This window comes from Pseudochaenichthys georgianus, chromosome 12 (genome assembly GCF_902827115.2).
Source record: "Pseudochaenichthys georgianus chromosome 12, fPseGeo1.2, whole genome shotgun sequence".
Lineage (NCBI taxonomy): Eukaryota > Metazoa > Chordata > Actinopteri > Perciformes > Channichthyidae > Pseudochaenichthys > Pseudochaenichthys georgianus.
Window position 1 is genome coordinate 18859505 of NC_047514.1, and position 18653 is coordinate 18878157.

The 18653-nt window shown below is 39.0% G+C and overlaps 2 protein-coding genes across 2 annotated transcripts; both read left to right on the forward strand.

Moving 5' to 3' along the window:
• Window positions 1-1935: 1935 nt before the first annotated feature.
• loxa (lysyl oxidase a) lies at window positions 1936-10467 on the forward strand. The gene is made up of 7 exons (XM_034096048.1): window positions 1936-2747; window positions 2945-3053; window positions 5316-5453; window positions 6338-6494; window positions 9312-9407; window positions 9563-9678; window positions 9971-10467. Exons 1-7 carry the CDS (start codon window positions 2123-2125, stop codon window positions 9975-9977), a joined length of 1248 nt encoding a protein of 415 aa, XP_033951939.1. The 5' UTR covers window positions 1936-2122; the 3' UTR covers window positions 9978-10467.
• An 836-nt stretch (window positions 10468-11303) lies between these two features.
• On the forward strand, window positions 11304-18646 carry snx24 (sorting nexin 24). The gene is made up of 7 exons (XM_034096118.1): window positions 11304-11490; window positions 13158-13241; window positions 14531-14635; window positions 15258-15352; window positions 15470-15499; window positions 15667-15731; window positions 16524-18646. Exons 1-7 carry the CDS (start codon window positions 11422-11424, stop codon window positions 16592-16594), a joined length of 519 nt encoding a protein of 172 aa, XP_033952009.1. The 5' UTR covers window positions 11304-11421; the 3' UTR covers window positions 16595-18646.
• Window positions 18647-18653: the final 7 nt, after the last annotated feature.

The window sequence follows — 18653 nt, forward strand, 5'->3', positions numbered from 1 at the left end:
AGAGCCCCTGAAAGCTTGTTTTATTCTGTATTTCTCCTTCTAGAAATGTGCCAGATTTAAAGTTAAAGGTACCTTGTGGAATCTTTGGCCACTAGTAGTGCTTTGGGGCAACGTTTTTATGAATGGGTCTCTGTTTACTTTGTTCTCACATGAGCAAGACATGATATAGATTGTTAACAATACCTGATCTACAAGTGGCAGTAATCTGCAGGTAATGGAATTCACGAATCAGTTAATCTAAAAAATAATTGTTGGACGGACACTATAATTTACAGTTTTTTACTATGTTCGATCTGAATTTTCTTTAAAATAAAAAACATATTGATTCTGACTTTTCTATATCCAACTCACAGGTTTATCATTACTTTGAGAACAAAGATTATTAATTTTCCCCTTTTAGAAATGTAGTTATGGTCATTTGTTCTGCATGTTTGAAATTCTAGAATTAGTTGTTTCATATGAAAGATACAAGAAATCGGAAGAAATATGATGAGAAAGTTAAGTGTGCTTAAGCCACGCCCATAATCTCCCACTTTCATAACATCTCTGATAAGAAAATGGTATGCAGCACTTAATATTATTGTCATTTTATCTTCCCCCTACACTGCCTACAGTGTCTACCAGGATACAGGAACCTTTAATTAATCTGTCTGTCATAGATTTCATTACTTGTTGCTTATGGACTTCTATTATTTGTTTTTGGTAAATATACATAACAGCACAGTTAATCATGGTTGTAACATTGTAATCCAATTGTTTTTGCATTGAAGTCCTAAACTAATGGTCCAGCAGCAACCTTCCTGTGGTCAATTATGGAAGAACGATGTTCCTAGCTTGCTAGACAGAGGGAAATTAAAACCTTAGATTAGGTTTCCCAGTCCATGCATTACAGCTCTGATGTTAACATAGGGCGGTGATTTGACTGGGCTGCAGCAAATGAGCTGCCCTCGAGAGGGGTCACCCAACCCGGTCTCACATTCTGCGTACAAATGACACGACTTTGCAAAGGCGTGCAATAGATACGGAGAAGTCCGATTTTGCGTGCATATGATACGCTGATATTGCACCTCAAACATTAAAACAAAGAGCTCTGTGGCTTCAGGCTTGATCGCCGTTCCAATGACAGTTTGCGGTGCAATAAACGACACAGCAGCTTATTGGGTTATGGTTAGGGTTAAATAAATGGCAAAGATATGTAGAAAATAAACGCATTTAATACGTTCATAACAAACGTAACGTGGGAGAAAATTGTAGAAAAAAACGTCACCAGCCTGCCACCCAACGCACAAGTGCAGATCAAATATCACCACAGCCACATTTTGTTTATTGCTCAGAACAAAAATGATTATGACCTTATAGAAGATTACTGTGAGACGCATGTGATGAATCTTTTACATCGTCAGCAGGGCTGCAGCACAGACAGCTGGGCGGAGGGAGTTTGTGGGAGACGTTTTCCCAGAAGAAAACTGAAAATGATGCAGGACCATTCCTGTTTAGGTTTCTCAGATCCTGCTATGAGAAAGTGCAGTGCACAGACTTCTGGCAGAGGGTGCTGCAATTTGGTTAGGAGTTCATCCAACAGTCAAGGGAAAAGCTATCTATCATGACTTTTTGTTGAGCAGACAAAGAATAGATGAGGACAATACAGACATTTATTCCGAGCATAATTATATAAAACCCATGCATCATAACAAAGTGGGAACATCATCATCTTTGTGTCTGTTTTTCTCTCGCTGTTTTGATTCAAAATATGCATCTGTTCTTTTGTGAGGGAGGAAAAGTTTGACTGTCTTTCACTGACACACCTCTCGGAGTAAGAGCCGTTATCAAACACTTTTGACTGGACATGATCACACAGAGTATCCGTTTAGTGGTTATGAGCAGCAGCATCATCAGACTTGTGTAACAAATTCAAAAATGCTGAACTCCTCCTTCTCCTCCTCATAATCATCCTCCCGCAGGAGCAGAGCGATATGACTTTACACGGATACATTTAAACTGCCTCTCTGCTCATTGAATATCCTTCAAATGGAAAGGAAGGATATTTAAAAGCAAGTTTCAACCCTGGTTTATTATTAAGTATTTGCGTTGTCCCATTAAATCTCCTTTAATACAGGTCACAATGGGATTACGCACACTTGGCACGCCACTTTACGCATATGCGTGCGTCTACATTTTGGTTTCCATCCTGCAAACTGCACAGTCTCAGACGAATCCGGGGACTCAACAAGGGAACAACCAAAGAGCGGCTCTCCGGCAGACACTAAAGTGGGCCCACAACGGTAAGGTGTTTAGCATTTTAAGCCAGGGGTCGCAGTACCAGCCCGGGAGGCGCAGGGGCGCAGCGCAGCAACAAGTGCAGGCGCAACCTCTCACCATCATCCGAGATGCGGACGTGACACATCAGGAACCCCGGAGACAGCCGGCGGCCCCGCAGTCCTCCGGGCCGGCGTCCAGCCCACAAAGCCCCCGCGGGCTCCCGCTGCCGCTCCAAAGGCTCGCAAGGGGGCACGAGCACCGCCAGCATCACGGCGACGGGGCCGGTGAGCGCACGGGGACGCAGAGGAGCAGCAATGAGACTCAGGAAAAGCCCAGTGTCAGTCCACCTCTGCCCCGGAGAGAAGACATGATGGTGGGGGATGATCCATACGACCCTTACAAGTCCACCGATCGTAATCACTATGACGTGTATGAGAGACCGAGGCGGAGATCGAGACCCGGATATGGCACAAGGAATCACCAGTACGGTAAGAGTTCCCAAAACAAACAAAATATTTGATAGATATATAACCTATAACCTGTATGTCTTTCTGTGTGTTTGTTTGTCTATCTTGTCTCACTTTAGCTCTATGTGCATCTGTTAACATGTTTGCTGTATGAAACATTCATTCAGATTTTGATTTATGCTTGATGTACCCCTTTTGTTTTTTTTTACTGTATTCAGGTCTGCCTGATCTGGTACCTGACCCGTACTACATTGAATCCTCTTCTTATGTCCAGAGAGTCCCAATGTACAACCTGAGATGTGCATCTGAGGAGAACTGTTTGTCAAGGTACACTTCTGTCAGGACTAATCCACAGAGACAGAGAGAAAATACAGGGTTTGCATCCAAGTCTGAGTGATTCAGAGACATATGCGCCATAACGACTGCTTTAAGTGTTTTTGGGTGAGGCATGCAGTGCCCAGTGGAGCCATAAAATGAGGTAAAATTAACCCTGATGGCGCATACATGGTGGGTGGTGGAGGATTTCTGTTTAATCATAGTTTTCCCTGAGGAGAAAGCCCAAACGGTAAACACATTATCGAAAGCTTATCAAACAACCACGTGTCTACCAGTGGCGGCGCTAGGGGGTGGCTACTTGGGCTCAAGCCCCGGATGTTTTCTGAAAAGCCCCGGATGTTTCACTTAAAAAAATAAATATATTTGTTTAAATTTTAATATATATATTTTTTAAAACGTCTCGGGAGTAATGTGCAGTATCGGAGTCCACCAGAGAGGCATCCACTGTGGGGCATTAGCCTGCGTACTGCGTAGCCTGCCCTGAAGAAGAAGCGATCCTTCCTAGTGCCTGACGAGTTTTAAACTAATAGCCTATACAGTTATGGATATTAGAAAATTATTGTCATTGAAGCAGGCGCCACAAGCTGCAGCAGCAGCAGTATCAGCAGCTGACAACAATGTCATCACCAGCAGTCAAGAAATGGATGATGTTTCAGGTTTGTTAATCTAATGGTGATATCTGCACTGAGTAAGAAGTGAAAAAGAGTGATGTAACGTTAATGTTATAGCTAGTAAACATGGAGTAACCACACTAAGTATACCCTTATATGTTAGTATGTATACAGAACATGACTCAAAATTATCCTAAGATGTAACGTTAACACTTCATACCTCAGTCTACTTTTAAGACACTAAAATAACGTATTCCATTTTTTATTTTCGCGCGTGGAATTAAACCGGCTCTCGTTTCAGTACACATAACAACAGAACTGACAGGCAACCCTCTGAATCAGACTCCGATTGGCTGTGACTGCATCCACTCAGAGTGTCCGATTCAGAAACGTGACTCTTACACTCTTTACGTCACAAACAAAGATGGTGGATGACAATAGATCTATAAAACGATAAGCAATGTGCCAGAATCAAGGTGAGACTATCCGCATCCTTTAAAACTCTACGCACATTCGTTTCACCTTAATAAGTAAACGACTATTAGTGAGTTAAGGCATTAGTTTGCTTCATTAAAGGGTGTTAATGAGTGTTCTCCAGTGCCTTTTGTCCGCTTTAAGGTGTTATTTATTAAGGTAGGGTTAATGTTGCTCTTAAAGTGCACCAGATTGATGCTTTCAATTTCAATATTTAAAAAAAAAATCTTCCCGGGGGAGCATGCCCTCGGACCCCCCAAGAGGAGGCGACGACCCCCCTAAAGGATGTTCGGTCCACCCCCCACTTATAAAAAATAGCACTGTACCCCTGCCCCCCCCCCCCCCCAACCCAAACCCCGGATCTCCTACAATCCTAAATCCGCCTCACTGTCTACAGACTGTTTTTCCACCCACCATAGACGGCTTTCACCCAGAAGGGATCCAGCAGGAAAAACAATTCACACCGCAGTACTTTTCCCACAAGGGTTCATGAGAACTCTTTAGTTCTCATGAACTAAGTACAGATCGCGTTCACACCGGAATAAATCCCTGGGATTTGGAGGATTAGGCAAATGAAGCCGCTGACGTCACTTCTTCTTCTGCTTTGGGTTTACTGGCAGGCCGCAAACCACTTCACGGCGAATACTGCCGCCCAAAGTCCCCGGCCGGAAGTCCCCGGAGTTGGGGACTGGCTTCAGTAGAAGCAGCGCCATATAGCTTCTACTGAAGCCTTCCGAGTAAATCGCCAGAACGCCGACACCTCCTCATCTCCACCGCTCCCATGTTTTATTTTGTGTTGCCATAAGTTAGTCTTTCTGCGTTTCTGCGCTGGGCTAATGCTAATAATGCTAATAATGCTAATGCGAGGATAATAAAATGGCGGCTTCACAAAACTTTTTGGGAGTTTTACGGGGCGTGGTTTGCAATCCGCCCAGCCAATCAGACATAAGAACCTTTTTCTCCCACGAAAGTCCCTGCTCTCTAGCAGGGACGGAAAAGGGGGTGAAAAGGTTCTCATTAACTAATTTTAGTTCCGGCTCTTTTTGACGTGAACGCAACAGTTCGGAACTATATCGGAACTAAAGTGGGAAAAGTACTGCGGTTTGAACGCGCCTGACGGACTTGTATCAACGTATGATTTGTGTTTTCTTCTTCTGTGTGCCTGCAGCTCGGCCTATTCAGGTAGTGTGAGAGATTATGACACCCGCATGCTGCTGAGGTTTCCCCAGAGAGTGAAGAACCAGGGGACAGCAGACTTCCTCCCCAGCAGGCCACGTTACTCCTGGGAGTGGCACAGCTGTCACCAGTGGGTATAACGTCATGTCCACCTCACCATCAATCACAGAGACTTTTACATCCTTTGCCAACATGCTGAAATCAAGAGATGTGTCTGACTCAGATATAGACTTATTGCATTGCTCATATGTTTTTCTCACAAGATTGAATCACATTGAACACATCACTCTTTTTAAATCTTTGTTTTTTCTAATTTATTTATTTTTTCTCTCCACTGTATTCTTCCAGTCTGTAGTTGAGGTATGGCACCCCCTGCTGAACCACAGTTGTTACTTTTGGCTGTCTTATAGTTTTTGTAAGCTTTTTTTATAGGCTTATCACTTTTTATATCAGAGATTTTATTATAGGTGTCATTTTGTATTAATGCAATCTCAGCATGAAGGCAGTAAAACACACCTTTTAAAAGATGCACTTCATATGACCTTCAATTCACTTAATTTACAGCTGCAAAGCCAGATGTTGTAAAATAAAGTAGTGCGATGAGGATAATGAGCCAGAAAGGGGAACCGCTGCTTTTCTTATTGAGCTTATGGAAAGCTGCCTAGTTTTCCTTGATTCCTCAGAAACTACCTCAGCCCATAGTTATGTTGTGCAACAATCGGTCCACTGCGCTGATTCCCGAAAAGGAGTGCATTTGGCAGAGATCCAACACACTGCTGATGTGGACTGTATATATTACTTGTCAGTGTTTTGAAAGTAAACTTGTGCTAAGATTCAGACTGTTATGTTATCATAAAACAAACTGTCTTTAACATAATGAAGTGGAAGTAAACTCAGATTCACTGTGGTGTAACTGCGCTCATGAACATTCTCTGGTGGGTCTCGACTAACAAGTCCCAGATTGATGTGGACCTCCTTCGCTTTACATTAAAAATGAACCCTGCTGATCCACAGGCACTTCCACAGCATGGACGAGTTCAGCCACTACGAACTGCTGGACGCCTCCACCCAACAATCGGTGGCTGAGGGCCACAAGGCTAGCTTCTGCCTGGAGGACACTTCCTGTGACTACGGCTACTACAGGAGATTTGCCTGCACCTCACATAGCCAGGTCAAAAACATTCCTGCAACATTTTTTTTTAAATGTTGCAGACTTTTAAACTGAAATGTTTCTTTATTAGCAAAGTATTACTTGACTTTTTTATGAACAGGGTCAGTGGGTTCCTTTCCCATGGAACATGATATGGCATGTATGGAGCCAGTTAGCTCCTGTCGAGCAAGAACAATATAATCATGAATTACAGTCATCGTGCACACATAGACAATCTAACATGTAACTAACCAAGAGTTATTGCCATGGTTGAAGTCTTTATAAACACCCCTGGAGAAGCATTTATTTTAATGGCTACACATGTATACCTTTCACTGCGTTGTTTGATTATTATTACAACAGGATTGAAAGGACCCCAATGACCAAAAAACTGTTGTACATCAGATTAGCATATATTTTGACTTTTCATCGTACGAAAAGCGATTATATACATTTCTAATGATACAAACAATAGTAACCTACATGGTCCAGCAAAAGTTGGGAAGACATTCTACCGACTTCGGTGTGCTCTTTTATGTTGTATTGTAGAATTTTTTTTAACCACAAAAAATATTGCATTACCTTACTTCTTATCAGTGTTAAGGCTAATACAAAACGATCTCTATGTGGAAAGGAACCTACAGTAACAACCTAATACCCAGGGTCGACTCTAGAACAAATCGAATGGGGGGGGAAATCATTTACCAAGGGGGGGCACACACTGCCGCCAACAACCAACACACAAACACCAACGCAACTTCAATTTCAAAAAACATGCTGTAAAGTCTATTGTCTTTCACACACATTGCAGGGGTGTCGTGCTATTTTCTAGTGCACCTATGACTTGTGCATACATGCACGGTTGTGGCACAACCACCAAAACAGAAACATATGGACATAGGCCACCATATAAAAAGTGTGCAAATGTATAGTATCCTATCCATGTGAACATGTTTTAGGTGGGGGTGGACCTAACCTCCTCTAGGAGGGTCTGGGGGCATGCTCCCCCGGGAAGATTATTTTTAAAATATTGAACTTAAATGCATCAATCTGGTGCACTTTGAGAGCAAAATGAAGAGATCTATGGATAGCCTACATCTCTCAGCATCCATATGAAACAGAACTTTATGGATATTTTACTAATCACTCCCCTTTTAAACTGTATTCTTGTGTTACTGTCCTATAGGATTTCATACCCGTTTTTCATTTATTCTCTTATTTTTTTTAATAACTATAAGCTAATGATCATATAAATGTGTTCCTCGCAAATACTTGTTGACATAAATGGTGACCAAACCATTTGAGACCCACTGAGATAACTTACACTAAAGTGAACTATCTAAACACTGAGAGAGTCCTTACCTCACTGAGCTGACGTTATAAGATCCTCTCAGTCTGACAGGAGAGGACTCTCCTCCACCTTGGTGTAGAAACAGCCCTTTATATCCGTTAGCATAGCTAGCTAACCAGATGCTAACAACAACATTCCACGTTACCTCTCGCGCACTCACAAAATGCGATCGTGCCACACACAGAGAGCAGAGCTTGAATGAAACACAGAGACCCAGAAGTAGGCTACTTGTACTGTATATCATATTATTTTCGATGGCTTTACTGTATAATCAGTGTAACAGATGAACAGATTGCCACCAGCTTTCATCTAAACACACAGCCACGTAATGATAACAAAACAAAGGTCGGGGGTCATTGGTCAAGCAACACACCAATCAGAGAGCAGCAGTGAGCACACCTCAGGCTGTGTTTTATATTTGTATTCTTTATTTCTGATGTATTTCACACAAAAAACCTTTAGTGGAAACGTTTTCACTTAGGCCTATATGATTACAAAAAAAAAAAAACGGCAAAGTGGCAAGGCTTGCCCACCCTGCGTTGGGGGGGCACAGTGACTCATTTGGGGGGGGCATGGCCCGTGAATGACCCCCCATGACGCCGACCCTGCTAATACCATACTAAAAAACATGTGAGCAAAATAGATATGCAACATCATGGGAATTAACAAAACATTTCTTACTATCAACCCAACATTTGCTTTTGTCTGGTGACGCAAACTTGGCAGGACCAACTTTTGGAGTTGTTGTTCTGACTTGATGTCACGTTCACATACATTGTCCCAGTTGGGAACTGATATTTACGATTGTTCCGACACCACATGAATGAAACATGTGTCGCAGTAAGCCAGGACAGTGAGCCAGCCCTCACAATAACAGGACGGTGGAACTGAAGCAGCTGCAGGACTTCAGATTACATTTATTTGATTATTTACTACGGTACCTTCTCTGACATATCAAAATATCTTCTGGAAAAAGGCCTATTACTTGAATTATGAAAGTTGCAAAACAAAATCCACTTCACAAGATGTATAGCTATAGGAAATAACTTTAAATTATTTTGATGCCATGTTGCACATTCACATTTCCATTTAGTGTCGGTTCATTCCAAATTAGAGGATGATGCCTTCTCATTGATGGTTTTGGTTCACAAATCTCTGTAAAGCAGACTTGAACTTAGAAAAACAAATGACCTTGAGGCAGCTGTCCTGTAAAGAACCATTTTAATATTTCCTTTTTGCATGAGCCAGTAATATTTCAATGATTTCCTGTTACTGGCACATTACTTATTCTTCCATTCTCTTTTAACGTTTTGCCAAGCTGACTTCACTATTAATTTATTATTTATTTTTATCATAAAACGTAGATGTTGTACTCTTTTAAAACAATAGAATCTTTGTTACAGTTACCGTTCTATATACACACAGCCCTCACATTGTTTAAAAAGTTTGTTCAAACGTGTTTTACGTGGATGCTGTCCAACATGCAGGGTCTGAGCCCAGGATGTTATGATACCTACAACGCAGACATCGACTGCCAGTGGATCGACATCACAGATGTGAAGGCTGGAGACTATATCCTGAAGGTTTGTCAGAAATACCAGATGACATTTATCTGCCTCGCGAGACATCTGACCCATTTGAGCAGTTACACTTGTGTGGAATCACCTGAACCCTTGAATATTTGATTGGAGTCTTTGTTGTTTATTTACCTTTGTTGCTGTGTTACTTCTTGCAACAGATCAATGTAAATCCCAACTATCATGTCCCAGAGTCAGACTACAGCAACAACGTTGTGCGCTGTGCTGTCCAGTACACCGGCAACTACGCCCACGTCTCAGGATGTCGCCTGTCATCGTGAGTAGCAAACCCTAAGTAACATTTATGGTTTTGATATTTCTTCAGCAGAATGAGAATACCTTTATTTGTCCAACAGAGGGGAAATGTACATTTGAGAGCCAAAGATAGCTTAATATCACCGAAGATGCCTGCATAAACATATTAAAAGATAAAGCTAGAAATTACACGATTTACAAAATACCCATCCAGTAGCAGTAACAGTTTATCGATATAGCAGCCAGGTGAAAGTATAAAAGCATTGTATCCTCCTCCATCAATCCTCATCATGATTTTATTCTTTTTTTCTCAGGTATTAAGAGTCCTTCATAGCAACTCAGCGAGATGTACTGTAATTGACAATGCAGAGGACTGCATATAAAACAACACAAAACACATCTTAATAATACATTTTATATTTTTTAAATACTCAACATTTTTGAAATAAGGACTATCCTACGTCATGGTGCCAGTAAAACGTTTTTTCTCTCCACACTGATATGTCTATTCTTATCTCCTATTTCTCTAAACATGTTTAAATGTCTTACTTCTTTTGCATTGTACTGTATTCTCTGCATTTTATACCACTTGTAAAATCGTTAAGGAATTAAATCCATGATATTTAGAAGCTTAGCAAGTTAAAAATGTTAACCAGTTTAGCCTTGTTGATAATTCAACATGAATTATATATCACTATTTTGAAATGAACTGTAAAGGAAAATGTATTTGTATATTTATATGCAATGGATGAAACTCTTTACTCCAAAGCTTTTGTTGAAACTGAGTTGAATACAACTTTGTGACACTATATAGTTGTTGTGGACTCAACAGTCTGAAGTTATTTCCCTGTCTTATCTTTGTTTCTTATTTTCTTAATCACACATTTTGACACCCAAAATAGCCTAAAAAAGCTGGAAACTACAAAAGTTTCAGATTACATTTGAATAAATCCAATAAATCATTACAAGTTCACAAAGCCCATGAAACATTGTAACATGCAGTTAGATTTAGCTCTACCTTTAAAAGCTGCAACATTAAAGTGATAAACATATCAGCATTTTAATTAAATAACAAGTATTTATACACACAAGGAGTTATTTTGGTGTATAATGGTGCATACTGCATACATAAAAACAGTTAGAGGAACATAGCTATTGTAAAATATTTAAAAACTATTACCAGTATTAAAAAGAAAACCACTCCAAATTACGTTTTAATATATATATATATATATATATTTATATTCTCTGTAAGTATTTGTCTTAAGTCTTTTTAAATATATTTTCTTTTGATAACTGCTCTATTTTTGATCTCTTAAAACGTCCTTATGTTGTGTTTATCATTGCAGCAAAATACACCAAAGCAAATTCCTTGTATGTTTTTTTTTTGGTTCTGAGTTTTATCATACAGTGGTTTTAGCTAAGAAGTATTTGAAAAAAAACCTAAAAAAAACACTTTTGGTAAGATACAAAAACAAAATGTGGCCCTCATTCGCTCACATAATGTGTATTGAACAATATTAAATTAAAAACATAGACTGTATGATTAAAAACAAGAAATAATAAAAAATAAAATCAGAATCAGTGTCCTCCGGGCCAACAGGGGGCGCCTCTGAGGCACCATGTCGTTTGAATCCTTGGATTTTCCTCTGGCTGCTGAAAAAACTGGAGTCCACCACCAGCGGGAGCGTGAGCGTGTGCATGTGTGTGTGTGCCATACGATCAAAAAAAATTACGTGGAAAACTGTTAATTTCTCAAGTTAAAATGCATCCAGTGAGAGTGTCGATCCCTTCGTTTCGTTCCGAAAACAACTCGATCGAGAAAGGATACACGGTAAGCTGCTTAACAAATAACCTCCCTCTCTCTCTCTCTCTCTCTCTCTCTCTCTCTCTCTCTCTCTCTCTCTCTCTCTCTCTCTCTCTCTCTCTCTCTCTCTCTGTGTGTGTGTGTGTGTGTGTGTGTGTGTGTGTGTGTGTCTGCCCTGCTGCTGTCATCACTTTTCATTTGTACTCGCATGTTATTTCTCTTCCCTCGAAATAATTATTAATCGTCTGTTTTATAATCAACCTAAAAAGTAAATGTCGCTTTAGCTTTCCTGTCTGTTTTGCTGCAACGCATTGAACTCGCCTTGTTACACTGTAAACATGTCAGAGTACAAATCAATTCAAATTGGGATTATTACACAGAGAACACTTAACCTGCTGATTTTAGAGACGTTTTGGCAGGAATGTGTGTCTTAGTTTATCCAAACACACCCAGGATCTCCAGCTGTCTGACATAAATACAGACTGATAAGTAAAGCAGCAGACCTCAATTCATTGCACAGCAAACCCTCAAAATATAGTGTAAAGGCACTCTTTAAAATAATATTATTGATTCAAATATATATGTTCATTTAATTCATTTATTGTTTTAACAGCTACTTACCTGTATATAATTTTATTTTATCTTACATTTTATTAATATTTTGTGAATCTGTAATTTCGCACTTACTCTGTTGCTGCTCAAACTCCTGAATTTCCCCACAGGGATTAATAAAGGTCCATCTTAATTTACATACATTTTTATTTGTGTAGTTTGTCCCAAGGTGTGAGAGACATTGCTTTAGACCAGTGGTTCTCAACTGGTGGGTCGCGACCGAAAAGTGGGTCCCCCAGACCATCCTTCTGGGGTTGGGTTTTAAAGCATATTTTGTTCTGTGAAGGGATATAAAGGATATATGCACTCTACTTCACTTTAATTAATATTGTATGCTGAAAAGCGTATATATTATAGCACGATTTTTTGTTGAATAGATTTGAGTGGTTCAAAATGTTGGGCCGCGATTTATTGACAAAGGAAAAAAGTGGGTCCCGAGGCCTGACCAGTTGCGAACCAGTGCTTTTGGCAGTGCAGTTAAAATACAGTGTCAGCAGTTTAAAGGCCGCTTCCTGTGTTAACAGTGTGAACAAAATGACTGAATGTCTTTTTCAATGAGAAAACAAGAGTTATAAGAAGCACACACTGAATAATTTGAGCTTTTGGGACTTCTTTAACCTTATTATTGCTGTTTTTCCCAAGTGAAGACATCATGTTATTGAAAAGTCTCTGATTGGTTCATTATTCGGATTCATTGGCTCTCAGTCGTAGGAGATGCAGTTTGTGTCGGTCAAATACAGAATTAAGGTAACACCATTGTCTGCCGTCATTTCAGACTGGATTTCCTCATTTATATAATGCTGACAAGAAGAGCCAGGGAGGAAGTAGAAGACTGTTATGGATGTTTCAGCTATTCTGTCAGATCACATTTTTTAAAACAGACAGATGTTTCCTCTTGGTAACACACTGACACCACAGTTACTGACAGCTCTACACTCACACACGCGCGCACACACACTGGCAGCGCAGGGTGGGGCCATTTTGGTCTGATGAGCTCTGTTGATTATTCAGGATTCTCTCAACTGACTCACCAACACAACTCAGACTTTTGCAGAGAGTAGTAACTTTTTTCTTTCTTTCAGGTCTTCAGAATTGACGTGCTGATGAACGGCAGACAACATGCTGTCGAGAAACGCTACAGTGAATTCCACACGTTGCATAAAATGGTGAGTTCAGTGCATCCCCAAAGTTACTGAATATGTATTGGTTTGAAGTGTCAACAAAGTCCTCCTTTCTTATCAAATTCAAATGAAATGTTCAAGTCTTTAACCTTAGTCTTTAATGGGCGAATACATATTTATGATTGACATACTAACCACCACATTTGATGCTTTTTTTTTTGCAATAACACATTTAATATATAATTGAATACATATTGTTTTAATAATTGCTATGTTTGTAAAATGTAATTTTCTTAAATGATTTATGTGAGGGACTGCGGATGGAAATGAGCTCAAAGCTAAATCTGGCACTGTTACGCTTGACACACTTGAATGTTTTAAGTGTTCATTACTGTGCATTGTCCCAGCCAAATAAACGATTAAATAAATAAATAATATATGTATAGCATAACTTAACTTGTCAAAAGGACTAGTCAGTTCATGAATTGTGATTTTTTTTTCTTTTATCTGCAATTTTAATATGACAATTCTGGCTTTATGATCTTCCATCTTTAATTGCTGGGATAGTTTTTTGAAAAACCAATAAATGAAATACACACAACCTGATATACATAACCCATTAAAACTAAAAGATGTAATACATTAGTCTGCAGAGAACATGCTTATTTACTGGTGTTAAATTCTGTACACTACGCAGGATCAGTAAATCACAGCAGCAAATGAATACATGATGAATGCTTTCTGGTGGTTAACCATTCACCATAGCACTTTGATTGAGGTTATAGCTTTACAGACAAGTTCCTCTTCCTGTCTGGCCATTAGTCGACATGTTGTTCGATTTCAGTGCAGCCCACTGTTAACATGTGAAACGTTCAAAAGCATAGTGGTAAATAGTCAAATGAATTATGGCTGGTTTCCATTTAGCTGCTTCCTGATATTGGGCATGCTGTAAGGAAATGCCCTTCTTACTTACATGCTCTTACCTTTCAACAGACTGAAAAAACCTGAATATTAATACCCTTCCAAACTGCAAACGTTGCTATAATTAGAAATATTCTCCTAACAAATTGGATCAATGGACCCATATCTACTGCAAATGTGATAAGCAGCCACTTTATGGAAGTCTGAATTTGATTACTATTGATTTCATTCAATAGTTATGAGAGGGAGACTAATCGACAATTTGTTATTATAAGTCAGTGTGACAAAAGCTAAAGGACGTGGAGAGGGACATTAATGAAGGGAAAACATAAACCATGCATTTTTTCCCCACACATCTCAGGAAACGCCAAAATATGTCAATTATAATTCTCTTTCTTTTTGTGACCCTCCAGCTAAAGAAGAGCATAAAGCCGCCTGAGATGCCCTCCAAACATGTCAGAAACTGGGTTCCTAAAGTCCTGGAGCAGCGGAGGCTCGGTCTGGAGCTCTACCTGCAGGTAAACACCTCCACCCCTATGGCTCTACTGAAAATAAAGAAACAAGACATTTTAACAAGAGTTTAAGAAATGAAAGTACCTGCTCTACTGTACAGGACACATGATGATGACACATGTGACATGATTGAGGTCTAATCAGCATGGTTATAGAAATACGACACCACAACGGAGCCTGTTAGGGAATAATAAGATTGATGTAAAAGGTAACTTCTTCAAATGATTCCCATTAAGGTGTTTTTTTTCCTGAAAATATGTGTGCTGTTAAAGCATGGATGTAATGCAGCAGATTCCAGCTGTAATACATATTTTGTATACAAATAAAGCTGATTATTTTTAAAATCCTTGTTATTTAATTAAGTATACTGTGGTATTATGTTTGTGTACTGTAGGTGTCGGAGAGTCTAGTGTGGAGGATTTATATTTTGTATAAGTAACATTTCACTTGGTGTCTCTGTAAAGTCAAAATCCTAATACAGATGTAGTCTATCTGAATTTAAAAGTAAAAAACATTATAGATGTAGGGAGGTTAAAATAAATTCAAATTGTTTTCTTCAAAAGGTCATTCAGGTTGCTTTGGTTGTTTACAGCTGTTCATGTGCTTTTGTTTTTTCTCTTTTCTCAGTCTATAATTATGGAAAATGGAGTCCTTCCAAAGGTATTCCTGGATTTCCTGAATATCCGACATTTTCCTTCAGTGCCAAAAACAGAAAGCTGTGGGTGAGTTGAAGCTGTGGAATGAAAGACCATTTGTATTCCTTTTTTAAAACTGTGTAAGAGTTTGTTACCATACCACTGGAAGGCTGTTTGGCTTAGCTTTTATTTTTCTTCTCTCAGGTCATTTGATACAGAATCAGAGGAATCAAGGTGAGCCGTATCTAATATATTGTTTGTAGCCGCAGATCAGAGTCACTATTTGCTCTGCTGTTGAACTTCACCCAGCATGACACTGAAACCACCTGCCTGTCATCGTGTTTGTCTGCTGCTTGTAGCGGCCCACAAACCCTCTGACTTCTCTTTTCTTTGTTTTTCAGTAAACTTTCACATCAGCCAGTCCTGCTGTTTCTGAGAGACCCCTACCTGCTGCCGTCTGCTCACGGTGAGTTCAGGCTGCTATCCTTATATACCTCTGCTTTATCATTCTTATAACATTGTTAATCTAGGTTGTCATCAAGTTATAGAACTCAAATAAATACAAATTATAACAAATATTAATAATTTTGAAATAGTTACAAACCAAATATTCATAGACCTGCCCTTTTTAGATAATTGTATTAATACAATGCACTTTGAATGTTTACAATGCAATGAAATAAACTCAATAAAATAGAAGCATATAAAAAAAAGCCAAACTAAGATCCGTATACAGATTTGATCATCTTATTAAAATAAAAGTGTTTACATGAATAACGCTTAAATATGCAAATTCCTTTTACTGTCTCACCCTGCTTTGAAACACTTTCTTAATGCAGTCTGGAAACATCTTGTTAATTACTTTATACATTAATTATTCATTATAATTGTATTCACCAAATCTATAAGTTTGTGAGTTTATATATAACATGTTGGTTGTTTAAAGATCGCCAGTTCTGTTTACAATTGTTATAATTCTCTTCTCTGGCATAGAAATCAGTTTTTCGATACTTTTATATATGTTTTTTAAAACCTCTGCACAGTAAATAATGTTTGGAACTATACAATAATTATATAATTGAATTTAGATATTTAGGGAATGCATTTAGTTTTTTCAGGACATTTTGCAATAGACAGTTTGTGGTGGATTAATTTACTGTCAAACTAATCTTTTTAGTAACAAGTGGACATGAGCTTCTTACTTGCATGCTCTTACCTTTTTTACACGTTTTACTTTTCTCCTATTCTTTCCTTTCAGATGCATTTTCGAATGTGGTGATTGAAGGTGTGGTGCATGGAGTTTTCTATCCAGATCTTCAACCCAGGTAGAGCTGCAGAGCTGATCTGAGAACAGCAGGAGCTCATCAGGAGGGACGTTACATGTTACAACATAAACTGAGCCGCATTTTCAAAACATAAACTAAAAATCCATGCATTTCTTTTATAGATAAAACACTAACACCGGTCACCATGAAATAAAGAAAAGCAATACTGACCAATACTTGAATGGATTTGGAATCCTGAGAAAATAATACAAGCAAACACTTTTAGTCAGATATAATTGTAACTATAAGTGAAACTAATTAAAAGGGGAATTAGGCATCCGATTATAGCATAAAATGTACCTCATATTTGAATTATTTCTTCACAAAGTATTGAGAAAAAATAGGATAAACTGAACATAGAGATAAGAGGCGGATCAAAGAGTGTTTTCAGCACATAAATAGAAGTTGAAACTCTGGGAACGGAGATGCCAGCTGGACTAAAGGTTAGTTTTCCAGACAGAGAGGAGGCTGTGAGCACAAACACAGGCTGGAGTGTGGAGCTGGATCACGGCCTGCCAGCAGAGAGGTGCCACTCCCTTCAGAGAACCATGGCTGTGGTTTCTGACTTCGTTCTGAGCCGCCAAATGAGTGAGAGCAGGGCAGCAGCCTGAGTGTGTTTGTGTGGGAGCTGACAGCTATGTGCCACATGTTAGGGTGGAAATACTTGGAGTTGTGATGTGGACCTCGTTTAGTAAACATCAGAACTGTAGTGTGACGGTGGTAATAGTAGAGGAGCAGCTCAGTGAGGTGATGTAACCACAACAGACAGAAATATGTGGCACAGCCTGTTAGCACTTCACTCCTATGCATTGTCAGAATAATGAGAAATAATCAAAGCAGCAGAACCAGAGAAATATCTTCTTTATTTCACGATTTCTTCTTCCCTTCCTGGCACCTACATTACCCACAATGCAAAGCAACCATTGGCTCTTTGATCGTAGATTCAGGTAGCTTCAGCTTATGTTTCCTCTAGATAATCAGAGATCTGTGAGCTCTGACAATCTGATTTTTCAGATTGGCCACAGCTCTGGAGCAACTAATTGCCGTAAACAACGTTTTTCACTTCTGCAGTATTACTCCGCTAGACCTGTGAACAGACCTCGGTGTGTTCAATTGGTGGAGCTCCCCCCCTCTAGGAGAAGATAAGGAGAGACTTAAGGGTGGTTCTTCATTTCAAATGTGTGCATCCTTCTGCGCTTATATGTTTTAGAAAATAAAAACATTTGACCTGAGCCTCTTTGAACAAATAACAGGGTGTAAGCAGTTTGTTGATGTCCTACAGCACATGCCAAACCTAAATACAACATTTACATTGGTTCCAGTGTGTGCAAATAATATAAACAAAACTATTTTCAATCTAAATGCTTCTTGTAGAGCCTGTTTTTCATTAGTTGTATTGTTCCCAAACATAAACTAGCTGCAGACACATTTGCAAAAGGCCAGTATGTGACACTAAAACAGTCATGTTCAGTTTAATGTTGAACTTACACTATATATATATATATATATATATATATATATGGCCAGTTTAACACTTGTGGTGATTAGAGTTACCCATCATGCAAAGGGAAAGCATTTTTAAAATGAGGTGGTGATTTAAAGGACTTAAACCAGTAAAACACTGTGCAATATTAAAATAAATACAGATTGTCTTGATATACTTTCTTGTGATGTACAAACCATCTGGACACTTGAAACGAGTCTTGCTTTTGTGAAACAATATGTTGCACGTCGCTTTTTGTGTAGTTATCGATGACACTTTGTGATGTGACTGGACCTCCACTACAGCACAGTAATGACTACATATTTATACTGAATGGAATGAGCATTAACCTCAACTAAACAGAACATGATTTTATGTTTTAACAAATAATTTCCTAGAGATCCATCCTGTGGATTTATATATGTATTTATATTGTGTAACATTGTATTATTTGTGCTCTGTGAAAAGTGTCATTTATGCCATAATGTCAACCTACAGTGAACACTGGAATTACTGTAGCACTTTAAGATGCTCGACATGTAAAATACTGACACCAATAAAAAATAATTATTTCCACAAA

Bases quoted from the DNA above. Each gene is read 5' to 3' on its own strand.
- snx24 (XM_034096118.1), top strand. From the start codon at position 11,422: ATGCATCCAGTGAGAGTGTCGATCCCTTCGTTTCGTTCCGAAAACAAC. The intron at 11,491-13,157 runs GTAAGCTGCTTA...TCTTTCTTTCAG, and splicing joins CGATCGAGAAAGGATACACG to GTCTTCAGAATTGACGTGCT. The intron at 13,242-14,530 runs GTGAGTTCAGTG...GTGACCCTCCAG, and splicing joins TCCACACGTTGCATAAAATG to CTAAAGAAGAGCATAAAGCC.
- loxa (XM_034096048.1), top strand. From the start codon at position 2,123: ATGGGATTACGCACACTTGGCACGCCACTTTACGCATATGCGTGCGTC. The intron at 3,054-5,315 runs GTACACTTCTGT...GTGTGCCTGCAG, and splicing joins GAGGAGAACTGTTTGTCAAG to CTCGGCCTATTCAGGTAGTG. The intron at 5,454-6,337 runs GTGGGTATAACG...GCTGATCCACAG, and splicing joins GAGTGGCACAGCTGTCACCA to GCACTTCCACAGCATGGACG.